Genomic DNA, 14,033 nt, shown 5'->3' with positions numbered 1-14,033 from the left:
GGAAACCGTTATTTAAACTCATTTCAAACCTCATTTGCAATATAGCCGAGACAAAACACAAAACATTTGAGGACAAGACATAACACAAAACGCTTGAGACATACATAAGCATATCCGCGGGCAAGACACAAAACAAAACGTTTGAAGCATACAAGCATATCCGAAATCCGAAATACCAAAAAGTAAAGTGACAAAGATAAATTGAAAACAGAGAAGTGTAGTTAAAAACAGGAGCAGTTGGAGGTAAAATTAGATGCAGTTATGGATTTAAATTGTCCTAATGATAAAAGTGTGGTAAGTTTCAGATGGTTTTGCAGATTGAAAAGAAAGAAAAACTGGACTTTCCAAATTCAGTATTAACAGAGGGAACCTGCAGTGTGAGCCAGTCCTTGGATAGAGGCTTACGTTAAAAGATACTAAAGAGTTAATATAGGATGGTAAGAGGCCAGTGAGAGCTTTAAAAATAAATAAAATCCAGTGTACTGTCTATCACGTCTGTTAGATAGCGAGGGCCATTCAACTTTAGAATACAGGTCACAATGATGGGTTTTGTAGCTGTCGCCTGTAGTGAATCTCAGGGCTGAATGATAAACGGTGTCAAGTGGATGTAAGGTTGTAGCTGATGCATGCCTGTATAAAATGCCTCCATAATCTAAAAATGACATAAAAGTTGCCTCTATAAGTTTCTTCCTGCAATGAAGAGGAAAGGATGAGAGAGATGTTGCAAATCTCTGCACATAGAGTAACAGGGAAAAATGAGGCTCAGACATATGAACCAGATTATACAATTGACTTATTTTAGGTTTCAATATCTGTTTATGTAAGGAAAAAGAAATCTCTGTGGTATCCTGGGAACAAAAAAGAGACTTATTTTTATCAACCCACTCTCTCCCCACTGTCTCACCAGAGCTGCTGGAACTGCGGGAGGAAGGCCAGTGAGACGTGCAGCGGCTGCAACACGGCTCGCTACTGCGGCTCCTTCTGCCAACACAAAGACTGGGAGAAGCACCACCACGTCTGCGGCCAGGGCCTGCAGGGGTTGCCGGGGGGCAGCGGCGTCCCCTCCTCCTCCTCGTCCTCCGCATCCTCCGGCGCGCCCCCCACCCACTCGGAGAGCGGCGCCCCTCCAGGAGCGCTGTCCCTGGTGGGTCAGAGCAGTATCGGGGGCGGGGCAGCGGGCAGCGGCGGCGGCGGCGGGAGCGTGTCGGCCAGCCCCAAGGAGAGCAGTTCCAGCAGTGCCTCTCGCTCCACCACCCCGGCCACCCCCGCCCTGCTGGACGCCACCTCTCGCTGACACCCCCCCCACCACTCACTCCTTGCGCTCCGGATGCGACAGAGCCCAACACTCCACACAAAACCAAACTGAGGAATCTTCATCACACCTTGCTCCCTTTCCTCCTCCTCCCCCAACGTCGGTCGGCCCTTATTTCCCCTTTTGTCCTGAGCTCTTCTGAAAAATCTTCTCACCTCGATGACGGACTCAACTCGCCAACTCCCCCCCTGAAAAAAAAAAAGAAAGAAAGAAAGAAAAAAAAAAAGCTTTTTTTTGTGTCTTTCACAACCACATACACAGATTCCAGCCTGGGGTTGAGTGTAGTGTAAAAGCATGAACAAGTGCAGTGTCTCCTATCTCTGTAATAGAAACATATCAGAAGTGTTTGCTGAGAACTTGAGCTTTGACGCCATGTAAACATGGTGGATGGTGTCCATGTAAGGACAAGAGACAAGGGCTGTAGCGAGGAAACATCGACCGGGGGGGGCGGGGTGAGGTGACAAGGCCGATTAGCACTTGGGTAGGATTTCCCTTTAATTCAGTACCAATGAGAGAACAGCAACCAGCCCTGAGATGTGCACTACTAGTCCAAACAGTTCACTGATGTGACACGGTGTCCCAATGGAGACAGGCGAGGAGCGTAATACCTTCTTCTTTTTTTCTTTTTTTTAAATGGATGATGGAAGGGGAAAAACCTGTGATGCGATTAACTCCTCAGAAACACAGCTTAGTATTTATGAAACGTTTCTTTCTGGCTTTAAGGGAAAATGATGAAGAGAAGTCCAAATATTCTAAATAAAGAATAATAGAGATGCTGATGATGCTGACGATGATAACGATATGAGAGTAAATTAATTTTAAACTGCTAACTACCTTGCTAGCGAGCCAAGAAAATCTACACCGGACTCACCTCTCTGCACCATTGTTGAACCCAAATGAATTCAAAGATGAAAAGTAACATGATCCAAACCTTTGTATTAACACTGCCAAAGTGAGTAAGTAAGCGATAAGGAGAAGCACTCATCTTATAACCAAACGCAAAGCAACATCACCTCCTCAGCAGATAAGCCAGCCCTGAGAGGACCAGGCTGCAGAGACGCTGCAGAACGGGACCCAGAGATAGTCAGACGTTAAAGAGAGAAAAAATAAACAAACCAACAAAAAAAATATACAAAAAAAAACATACAAAAAAACCAACAAAAAAAAGAAACTGTGACCTGCTTTGATCTGCAGCTGCCTCCTGCAGTCTCGACAAAACTAACAGCGATTCCTCAGTGAAGGCCCAGACTAGTGAATATGGACAATGCTGTGAACTTGCCTACAACAAAGACTTAAAAGGAAACGGACAGATAGGATAGAAACCCTGCCACAGTGTGATTTTTTTTGTGAATGGTAACAGAGAGGAAAAAAAAAACATAGGAAAGGAAAGGAAAAGCTACACGGCCTCAAAAGGAGATGAAGAGACGTTCACGGCAACGGACGGACGGACGGACGGACGGACGGACGGAGCTGCCAAAAACCTCAAAACAAGCTTGAAAACATTTTTCCAAGAAAGCAACGCATAAACATGGAGATGTATGGGAAGATTGTTTCTAAGTCGTTTTTTTTTTTTTAAATAGAAAAAACAAAAAAAAGCTCCACAGCGAGGAGACATTTCAAGGAATTGCTGTTACCTTTACATTCACTCCCTCCTTTTTCCAAAGCATGACGAACAGATGAAAGAGCCTCGTGAAGGGTGGTGTAGACTTGATTATCCTCTCTCTTTCTACCTCCCCTCGCCCCCCCACCCCCAACACCCCCTCCTCAACACCTCCCTTCCAACACTCTTCCCCGCGACTACTTGACTCGAGTTTGCGCCTATAACCACGGCCGTGCTTTGACCTGGAGCCTCAGAGCAGTCGCATGGGAAGGGTTCGAACCTGCTTGTAGATATTGTTCCTCTTTTCATTTTTTCAATAATTGTCTCTTGTCGCTGATTGTCCACATGTGCTGCCCCCTTTGTGTGTAATCCAAAAAAGATGGACTTTGTTTTTTGTTTTTTTTTGGGGTCTGTTACCTTTTCCTTTTTTTTTCTTTTTTGTTTTCCTCCTTTGAGTTTGGGCTGAGCAGTGAAGTCAGAGCAAGGACACTCGTTTTTATGAGAGGAAGTCCCACATTGTACTTATTGTTTGATTTTTTTTTCTTGTATCTATATTAATGAGATGAAACCCCTCTTGTAGAATATTTTGTATTGCTCGCATTGTAAGACAGTGAGAGGACGGAGGTGCAATATGAAGAGAATTCAGCTACTGAATGGAACCTCAGCAACTGCCCATAGGGTGTCATATAATATAGATACATATAAATATATTTAAAGTAACATCGGTAACTTAATGTGAATGTACATAGTATTTAAAGAGGTCCAAAAATGTGTTTGCCAAATAACAGAAACCTTTAAAGTTTAATGTCCAGAATATGATTTTCTCACAGTACATTTCTTTCTTGATTTTTATCGATTCCTTTTTTTTTCTTCTCTCTTTCTCTTTTCTCTCATACAAGCTAAACACTTTCAATTTTCACTCAAGTCAAAGTGTCACGTGACCCTGAGTGGAGGAGACTGTTGGTAACAGAGGTAAAGCGGCTCCATGAAAACAGATGAAGGGTGGAAGGACAAGACAAGACTTTCTGATTGTTTTCTGAACTGATTAGGCCTTAATTTACAAGAATCTCTCACTTTGTGTTACAATTAGAGAACCTCTTACAAATTATAAGATGTTGATGTTTCGCAAAAATCTTATTGATTTGTATGGAATGGCGTTATTGAGGTTTATATCCTGCAGGGGGGGGAGACTCAACAGTGTGTGTCTTGATCAAAAAGCCTCTAAAGAATCAATACTTCAAAAAAAAAAAAGTTAACGGTGTCGTTTCCATTTCAAATTTGGTTCAGAACTGTCAAACTTGATACAACATTTCAAATGTTTCTGTTTCTCGCCATCGTTTCGGCTCAAGTGCCACTGTAGTGACCCCTCTGTCTTGGTCCTTATCAATCCATGTGTGTGTGTGTGTGTGTGTGTACGTGTGTGTTTGGTTAGGAGTGTTTGTTTCACCCGAGGTGCAGCAGGACATCCCGTTTCCGTGGGGTTAAGTGATATGCCAGTGTTAAGCTACAGTAAATTTCAAAGCTAATTTAATAAATACTCAATCTCCTCCCAGAGCTGCTCGCACAGATCTCATATTGATCTCCGTAAATGATGCGTGGTTGGCCTCATACACACTTGGACCAAACTTGGAAATTTTTTTTAATTTTTTTTTGCAGTGATTGGCATAGGAAATGAAAAAGCTTTTTATTCATCCACACATCTTGTTTTGTTTTGGGTTTTTTTTTTTTTTTTTTAGGACGATCTGAGACATTGGATTCAAATGTGATAAGCTACAAGGTACCCCAGCATCTGTGTGTAGCATTTATACATTTGTGTTACGCTTACCGAAATTTTGGTGTTGACCTCAGCCTTTTTTTTTGTGTCATTCCCCCATCCCCTCTATTGTCTAATTCCTCCACTTACTACCGCAGACCGACCACTCTTCACGACCCCCCCACCCCCCACCCTCTCACACAAGCTACCTCCTGTGACCATACAGCTAACCACCAGGAGAGGTTGACCTGGACTTTGAAAAGCTGGGCCCAAAGCAGACATGGAAACGCACATCCAGAAGCGATCATACAAATCTGTCTGAAAAATTATATTAAAAAAAAACAAAAGCGCTGAAAGGAACTGCTATTAATTGTGATGCATAAGAATATGTATCACCTACTTCAAACGGATACTGGTTGAATTTAGTAACACATTACTGCAACAACCTGCATATTACCAAACTGACACACAGAATCAACCATGACATGCCATTTGTTGTTTAAAAACCAATAAAAGCACAGACCAAAGTACTCCTGCTTTGCCATAGTAGGCTTTGACACAGTGTGTATTATTGACAGACCAGAAATATGGTTCGACCTCCACTACAGCAGTTAACCAAAGTGTCTGAAATACACACACACACACACACACTCGGAGCACAAGTGTGAAGAGCGCGCTCAGTGAACCGAACCGGCTGAGTTTCTGAAATGTGTAGAAATCCTATTCAAGCAATCAAAGCGCTTGTTGTCTACATACTGAATAGTGCTTCTGTAAAAACAATAGAGGCATCTCCCTCGGGAAAGCCTACTGATTGCGTGTTCTTACAGTTACAAAGCCTTGCAGAGATAAAAAAAAAATTTTAAAAAATGAATGCATGGTGGATGTGTGCGTTTGTGTGTGAATTGTGAAGTGTGTGTGTGTTTTTGTAAAAAAGAAAGAAAGAAAGAAAAAAAACTATCCTTCTTCTTTGTGTCTCTGTACGAACTACTTGAAACCTTCAGAGCTTTAATGAAACATCCCAGACAGACCATAGTGGGAGATCGATTCACAATATGTAGCAACAGCTTTTGTGCAGTAAAACACCGTGTTTGTGTATAATATCCACATCTACACATCATCTTTAAACGGCAGTTCCTTGCAGCTCTTAAAGTGCTTTGTGCGTGCTCCTCCATGTCTGCTCCTAAGCCCTCAGATTAACTAAACAAAGCCAAACCCAACAGACCACTTCTAAATGACCAAAATACAACCAAAAGCTACAACTTTCTTCTTTAGATTTCACTTTGGTTAAGGTTTTTGTCTTATATTCCAGCATCAGAGACCTTCATGTCGCACTAACGTGTGGGATATGAGAGGTGCAGCTCCTTAAAAAAAAAACTCTGAGCTGTAGAGATACTCCCTTCTGTTTCCACTGGACGGGATACAAGAGAACAAAACCACGTCCTAGTTCGGCTGGGTGTGAGCTTCATCAAATCACGATTACAAATGAGATTCGTGCCGAGGTGTCATTTACTTTTTTTTTTTCTCTGTGAAGATATTATAGATGGCAAACGCATAAGGGCTCTGCTGTTGTTAATACCATCCAAAGGTCTCCGAACACTGTACATCAACCACTTTTCTATTTGTTTAACTATGTACATGATATGGGCAAAACGCATGTTTAGAAAAGACAAATATTAGCAGGTTGGCATTCGTCTCTCCCTAACCCAAACCAGTAACTCTACCAATGACGTTTTCAAGGCTCATCCGGTGTGAAGGTGACACGTCCCTCCTGTGAAAACAGGCACTGATGAATAGCTACATTAGAAAGCTAAAGTGGCAAAACAAAAGCCATGGCTCAGGATGGTCTTGTTTTTACCTTTACATAAACTGAAACAAAGGTTTATGTTTTTTTTATGTGTAGGGGAGCATTCTATACTGTATTGTGCAATACATTATTACAGAAAAAACACGTTTCTGTAGGAAAGGTTGGCGCTTTGAAGATCTTTCTCCTTTTGTTTTATTTCCCTCTTCAGAAAGTCCTGTTGCCGTTTTTAGATGAAGTAAAACTGTGCCAGAAGAATTAAATTCTGATTTGTATTTATTTCTTGCATGCTTTCCTCCCTGTTGCTAATACCGCTCTTTAACTGTTCGCTCTGTTGGATGTGTGAAGCTGTAAAACATTCTAATTCAGGTTATTGTCTGTGTTGAACAATGTAACTGTGTAATTAAAACATAAAATTAAGTATTCATCACTCTTGTTGCTTTACTTCTTTACATACACATTCTGATACGACACCCCCAGAAACACACAAGTGTATCTGAAACACAGCTGCAAATCAGGTTAAATGTTTTTATTTAATTGATTGATTTATTTAATGATTTAATCTGACTAAATCTATTGGAGGTTTTGGCACCTGCAGTGAGTCAGTCGTTTAAAGCTACAGCGTTCAAAACATTTTGATGGGAAACTGGAGCCATAAAACTGCTGTGGGATCTGACTGAGAATAAACATCATATAGCCTACACATCAGTTCAACTCAAAACAACTGAAAATGTGACATACATAAAGACAGAATGTGATACTATGATACTTCCAAACCTCAAGTTACCGCCAATTTACATGAAAGAGGGAATATATATGAGATAGATGGAGAAACACAGTGCAGTCTAAACAGCACTTCTCCCAAATGTGTCTTGGATAAGGTAGAATAGGATTTCCTATAAATTACAAACACTCTGTCTCACAAAAGACAGTTTCTGTGTCCTGAGAAATAGAAACAGAAAGCCTTTATTGCCATTTTCTGTTACTCCTGATACTGTAGGTGTGGTAGGGTTGAAAAAAGAAAATCCAAAAGAGATCAAAGAGAGATGCTACATACACAATGTCAGTCCCCATATAAATACAAAGTGTTTCTGATGATTGTGCAAGTGTAATCCTACACAGTGCTTAGTCTACTCTATTTTTACATGGTTGTGTTGTGGATGTGGATGTGGATCTCTGTCATGGCTGACAAGGTAGAACAGAGGCATCATTAAAGTAGAAGTAAGTGGAATGTTTGTGTTAATATAAGTCTTAAATAACCTAGTTCTATCTTCCAACAGCAATCACTTTTATAGAGTGTTTGGTCCGAAACACGGGTCTGTCAGTCACTCTGCTCTGCTGTAAGCCGAGGAGAAAACTTTCCTTGTATCCTACAACCTTTATCCAATGAGGAGAGAGAACGGCATAAAGGGACGGTCCTCTCTGTGTGTGCAGCCAAGGGTTGCGCGTGAATGTGGTGACGTAGGGACGAGGGCGGGGACTGCTAACTCCATCGGCTGACAAGAAGTTAGCCAAAATGACCGGATCACTTACTTCTGCTTTAATTGTAACATCATAAATGTATTACTCTTAAATTGAAATATGGCCATGCATTTAAGGATTTACTATTAAGTTCAATATATCAATGGTTAACTTTATAACTAAATAAGCTTTTTTAATTGAAACGTGAACACATTATTTAAAAAAAAATATTATTATTATTATTATTATTATTATTATTATTAGGCTATTTAACTGCATTTAACTGCATCAATGGTGCAGTTGAGCTGAGGTGGGGGGGTGAAGGGGGGCAGCCAGCCAGGGACCCTCTTGCCTTGGATGCGGCACTGGTAGAGACACCCCCCTCCTCCTCCTCCTCTTCCTCCTCCTCCTCCTCCTCTTCCAGCGTCCATCCCTCACGTGCGCCCCACTGTCAATCAAGCTAGCTCGTCATGGGTCTGGTTCACAGGTGATATCTATTATCTTACCTCATATGTCGTCAGGTGTCGCGTCTGCGGACCATCAGCCCGTGTTAGATCCTGTTTCGTGGCGGTTTTTCTGGCCCCCGAGAGCTGCACAGTCGCCTTTTTTTTTGCAGATGCCATGTTTGAGCAGTGAGCATGGCGGAAAATCATCTGGAGTACGGCTACCTGGAGGGCGAGTCCATCGGGGAGCATTTCACCGAGGACCCGGTGAGTGGCAATTATTGTGTCGGTGTGTGTGTGTGTGTGTGTGTGTGTGTGCACAATGTGGAAAAGATGCTGCAGCGGCTGTTTGTGTGTTTGTTCGTTTCGTACGCGCGTCGGGAAGGGCGAAGGGAAGGGGATGGGATGGGGGGAGGCTGCTGTCACGATGGACAAACAAAACGCCAACAATGAGCTACTGGCTACTTGCTATAATACATCTCCCCCTGGCTCCTTTATATCTGCATCTATAAACGCATAGAGCAGCACATAACGACATCACTGAGCCACATCCTGTGCGACATGCTGAGTGAGCCGCTCGGCGTGGAGCCAGGCAGGTGCGCTGCGTTTCCACCGTGAAATAACTGAGCTCCCACGGTGATGTTCACATTTTACAGTGGGGGTTAGCCTCTGAAAATACAGATGGTAAATCTCTATTTCACAAATAGAGCCCATAAATCTCATGTCACCTCCATGTGGAACTAGATGCCTCTGATATGTTTAGACTAGAGAATATCTTTTTGATTAAATAACTCTTTGAACTTCTGTTGGGACTATTGGTTGGTTGGGACTATTTGACTAAAGTGCATGTGTCCAAACAGGGCAGGCCATCTGGTGTTTCATTCAAATAGTAAGTGTTTAGTATTTTTTTTTTATCCATGCAGACCAGAAAAGAGATGAGATCACTTTATCAACCCTCCTGCTGTCCTCCTGGGTCAAGGAAGGAAGGCAGGAAGGACGAAGGGAAAGAAGGAAGGGATAAAGGAAGGATAGATAGATAGATGGAGGGAGGGAACAGATTGGGTCAAAGAAGAAGTAAGGACGAAGGGAAGGAAGGGAGGGAGGCAAAAAGGACTGTGGAAAGAAAGATGGAGGGAGGGAACAGATCAGGTCAACTGGATCAAAAGAGGAAGGCAAAAGGATTGTGGAAAGAAGGAAGGGAGAAAGGAAGGAAGGATGGAGGAAGTGAACAGATTGGGGACAACAGGAGGGTTAAATAAACAAAAAAATGCCAATTTATTTAGTCCCCAATCCCAATCAATGAATTATACGTGAATGTGGTTTTAATGGTTCTTCCTGTCCTTGTGTCTCAGGAGCTGGCGGCCATCAAGGCCAGAGTTCAGGAGCTGGAGATGGAAGAAGAGACGGAAAGACTGAAGGAGGAGGAGGAGAGGTGCGACGCGTCAGAGATGCACCTACTGACCAGCAGCCCTCGGCCCGGTGAGGCGGCCTCGCAAGGTCTTAACACAACTCATCATCATCATCATCATCATCATCGTCTCTTACTGTGTCACGTTGGTTGGTTGGTTTCACAGATAAACACTGATAATGCGTTTGGGAAGCCTCTGCGGTGTATTTTTAGCCAGGTGTGTAGCATCGCAGGCAGCCCCCTCCCCCCCCAGGCAGGTGAGGTAACCGCATCCTTCCACCATCTGGCCAACACCTGGGGCACTTCACTGTGGTCAAAACAGTGTTCACATGTGCCTCATCACTGCCCAATGAGACGAAGCAGTGAGCCCCAGAGAAGCAGAAGGGTCCTCCGTGCTGCCTCTGGCTATTTTCTGCCTCTGTGCGTCTTCCTCGTCTCTTCCACCCTTCCTTATCTTTTTTTTTTTTTGGTTCATCCTTAGCACGGAAATACAATCAGAGGGGAGATGATGTTTTGTCAGACATGATGTAAGAAATGGAAACGTTGGTGGGAAGTAAACGCTGTATTCATGTCACCTGGGGCGACCCCTGTGTAAACGGTACATTCACAATGTGCAATAACATTTACAATTTTTTTTATTTTTTGTTTCCCTCAAAGGACCTTTCTACAACATGACTCCTGAGGAGAGGATAGACGCAGACAACAGATCAGTCTATGTAGGAAATGTAAGACTGCTGTATGATTAAATAATATTTTGGTCATTCTGAGGGTTTTCTTTAACACCTCTAATCTGTGACACATCCTAGGTAGACTACGGCGCTACTGCAGATGAGCTGGAGATCCATTTCAACGGCTGTGGGCCTGTCAACAGAGTTACCATCCTGTGTGACCGGTTCTCCGGTCATCCTAAGGGGTGGGTTCAACTTCTGCATGAAGTTTATACTTTTCCCTATTTAACGCTTTATTCTGTAATTCTTAAATGTACCTGTTTTTTGTTGTGTCTCTCCTCTCCCACAGCTTTGCTTATATCGAGTTCTCTGATCGAGACTCTGTGCAGAGTGCCATTGGTTTGCATGAGACGTTGTTCAGAGGAAGAGTCCTAAAGGTGAGGATGGAGCATCAGACCCTTTTTCCACTTGTCAAAAAACACAAAACCCCTCTAATGGTATCTGATAAGTCTCATTGTCAACTGAATCCCAGTGACTGATGATTGGCTGCAGGGCTTTCTCCTCCTGCCTCCTTACCTATGGAATAGTCTCCCGTTACATAAAGAATCCACTGCCACTGCAATATTTAAATCACTTCTTTAAACACACCTTTCTACCCAGTGTTTTGGTGTAATTTGAGTTTCTAATTGCTCTATCCCTGTCTGTTTTTTTTTCCTCTGCCTTTTTGTGCATTCTTTTGCTTTCTTGGCCTGTCTACGTTTTTTCCTTGATTGATTTTATTGTAATTGATTAAACCATGTAGCTACCATGGTGATTTTACACTCTGACAGGCAGACAGCTTGTTTTTTGACTGGTAGAAGCTCAGGCGATGCTCATACAGTTTGCAATTTTGCTGTTCCTCAAGTGAGTCATTATCGTCCTTCAGGCTGAATTGACAAGTCTGGTGAATTGCAGACGACCTTTATTCACTCTTTGTGGAATTGGAAAAATAACAGATGGTGGTGTAATTTAAGTTTTTGCATTTTCACTTTTAGTAACGGTCATTTTTAGAGCAAAACAGAGCGTGAATCATAGTTGTTTTTAATTCCCTGAATAAATGGAATTTATCCTGTGCACAAAAATGTTCTGGTTTTTGATCCATTTCCGTTAGTAGCAAACATTGCATTTCTTTTAACAACGATGATAACACAACACAGTACAGTGCAATACAGTAACAGGTTTCCTTCGTCTTGCAGGTGATGCCTAAGAGGACCAACATGCCAGGTATCAGCACCACAGACAGAGGCGGCCACAGAGGAGGCCACTCGAGAGGAAGAGGCAGAGGTTACCGCCCCCCCAGGTATCACAACAGCTCACGAGGCCGCTTCCGGTACCAGTCGACCAGGCCGCAGCATCAAACGCCTCACCCTTACTACGGAGGCCAGTCAGTGGGGAAGAGACAGTGGGGACACATGGACTACCACGAGCAGATGCCCAAACGTTACCCATGTCTTCTTCTCATCACACCGCCCTCTGAGGAGCTGGGGGCAGGGTCGAGTGGACAGCACTACCCCCAGCAGCGCTAGCACCGACCCACAGCCTACATTTCCAGTGGGTGAATAGAGGCGGTAATTTTAACACATGTTTCCAGGCATTAATGAGTTGGTTATGAAGCGACGGGTACAGAATGGACAGCAGAGACGACTTTTAGTTGCACCTCTGCATCAGTTCTTCAAGTAGGCAAGGTGTGAAGACTGAGTCAGCTGTGCTGCATTATAAGCTTTTGTTGCTGTGAATGCATGGGACAATCCTCAAATTGTTATGCAGTTGCATCTTTCAGTGTTTTTACAAACGGATGCGAATGTTTTTGTGTCGCTGCCTGCAATGTAATGTATAACTTAAGTTCTTTGTTATGTAAGTGAATAAATAAAACAATGATCTGGAGCTGCGCTTGTATTAAAATGACACACACGGTGATGTGCAACATCCATTTTTAAGTTTTATTACAGCAATCCATCTTCATAATCAAGGCAACATGTAAACAAAAGAATTGGGGGTGTTATGTACAGTGGAGGTTTGTTTAACACAAAGGGAGGAGGCGACTTCAGCCAGATTGAACCATCATCCCTGAAACGATTCCATCAAAAGCCCTGGAGGAGGATCAGCGAACAATGAGCATCATCTCAAAAGTGACTAAAAATGTTTAAAATGACATTTTGGAGCATGGAAAAATGTCAAAACGTACTCACTTGGACTGAATGGAGTCCCCAGGATTGTGGAAGGGGTTGCACATTACATCGGTGAAAGAGTTGTGCAATTTTCTAAACATCTGGAAAAAGAATAAAATACACATTTGTGACTGAATTACTCAAAGCATGTACTGGAAATACAACTGTTTTGTATGACTTCGCTATTCATTTTTGAATTGGGTGTAAAGTTTCAAGAAGGGCAGAATTAACAGGTACGGTAACTGAAAAAATGTAGAGAAACTCTTTGTCCATGTAAAAATCAATTTTTGATAATGTATGAATGAGATATTCCTCCTGTTAATATACAGTATGAGCCAGGATATACAGTGTCTAATACATCCTGCCCAATGTTACTCTGCCTTTTGAGCATGTACAGGTGCAACTTACACTTCTTATTTCATTGTCCCGCAATGATGTGTTTGATGAGTCCACAACAATGACAAATTTCACCTTGGAGTTTGTTACATATCCATATCTATTTCACCAGTCAAGGTTTTTATTTATAGAAAATCATTAACGCATAGGGATTAGACTCCTCACAGATGCAGTGGGGCTGCAGGGGAATAGTTACATCTTTTCCACTTGATAGATCAGCAAAATATGTTATATATTCAAACTATATCACGTTTTCAGTATCTGTCCGGAATACTAGAGGTGTGTATATTTACTAATATCTCTCAGATGTAATGCAGACAGATGCATAGAAATCTTGCAATAAGGGTTTAGATAACAGTCTGAAGCCAGTGCAGATGGTCTTATAAACTACATGTAACAACAAACTTCTAACAACACCAATCAAAGGATACACTTTGTAGTCCTCAGTGGGGTAGAGCAGACCCAGGTACAGCTCCCTCTGGTCTCCCAGGGATTTGCCCACAGCTGAGATCTTCTCCTCCACCACATCCAGGGAGGTGTGCACCGTGTAGTGGAACTTCAGCTCATTTTGAGTGGGCACACTGCGGATATACAGCGGGTAGTTCTGGGACAGGACACGACGACAACGACCTCGTTAATAAAACTTTAATACCATTGACACAAAACCATCATAATGCAGAAAATGCTAGCAGCAGTTCCCCTAAATTAAAATATGCTAATGTTGTTAGCTCTGTTGGTGCATTTCAGGCAGCTGGACGCTCTGTTACACAAGTAAAGCTCCAGTATTTAGTCACAGGCGACCATAAGAACATGATAAATACTTCAATGGTTATAAAATATGATGTGTTTAAAACCTGAGACATTCAGAACGATTACATTTTTACCTCTTTTGCGATCACAGCTATGCACACCGCCATGTTAGTGTTCCTCCTCTGAGCTGTCAGACGCTGTCACGTGACACGTTGCATTCAGGAAATCGTTTGA

At 42.6% G+C, this 14,033-nt stretch overlaps 3 protein-coding genes across 13 annotated transcripts in view; 2 read left to right on the top strand and 1 right to left on the bottom strand.

Annotated features, from left to right (window-relative positions):
- cbfa2t3 (CBFA2/RUNX1 partner transcriptional co-repressor 3) overlaps positions 1-2,408 on the top strand; it is a 46,899-nt gene extending 44,491 nt beyond the window's left edge. For all 10 annotated transcript variants that reach the window (XM_085806335.1, XM_085806303.1, XM_085806295.1 and 7 more), the window contains one exon: positions 908-2,408. In XM_085806335.1, coding sequence (XP_085662461.1) covers positions 908-1,294 — 387 coding nt within the window. In that variant the 3' untranslated portion in view covers positions 1,295-2,408. The remainder of the gene's footprint in view (positions 1-907) is intronic.
- Positions 2,409-8,453: 6,045 nt separating this feature from the next.
- On the top strand, positions 8,454-12,369 carry pabpn1l (PABPN1 like, cytoplasmic). Of its 2 annotated transcripts, none has more exons than XM_085806272.1 (6): positions 8,454-8,637; positions 9,723-9,849; positions 10,436-10,503; positions 10,585-10,691; positions 10,796-10,883; positions 11,682-12,369. In XM_085806272.1, the coding sequence occupies exons 1-6, from the start codon at positions 8,566-8,568 to the stop codon at positions 12,009-12,011; spliced, it is 792 nt and encodes a 263-aa protein (XP_085662398.1). In that variant the 5' UTR covers positions 8,454-8,565; the 3' UTR covers positions 12,012-12,369. The 2 variants fall into 2 exon arrangements, with proteins under 2 accessions (XP_085662398.1, XP_085662390.1); XM_085806264.1 differs by having other exon boundaries at positions 9,723-9,867; positions 11,682-12,315.
- A 37-nt stretch (positions 12,370-12,406) lies between these two features.
- On the bottom strand, positions 12,407-14,029 carry trappc2l (trafficking protein particle complex subunit 2L). Its single transcript, XM_085806285.1, has 5 exons — positions 13,934-14,029; positions 13,481-13,653; positions 13,062-13,149; positions 12,675-12,754; positions 12,407-12,575 (listed from the first exon to the last, which is right to left on the bottom strand). The coding sequence occupies exons 1-5, from the start codon at positions 13,964-13,966 to the stop codon at positions 12,530-12,532; spliced, it is 420 nt and encodes a 139-aa protein (XP_085662411.1). The 5' UTR covers positions 13,967-14,029; the 3' UTR covers positions 12,407-12,529.
- Positions 14,030-14,033: the final 4 nt, after the last annotated feature.

This window comes from Trachurus japonicus, chromosome 3, assembly GCF_045865225.1.
Source record: "Trachurus japonicus isolate A0001 chromosome 3, Traja_1.0".
Lineage (NCBI taxonomy): Eukaryota > Metazoa > Chordata > Actinopteri > Carangiformes > Carangidae > Trachurus > Trachurus japonicus.
Note: the sequence above shows the minus strand (reverse complement) of the source record. Positions and strands in the feature narration are given on the sequence as shown.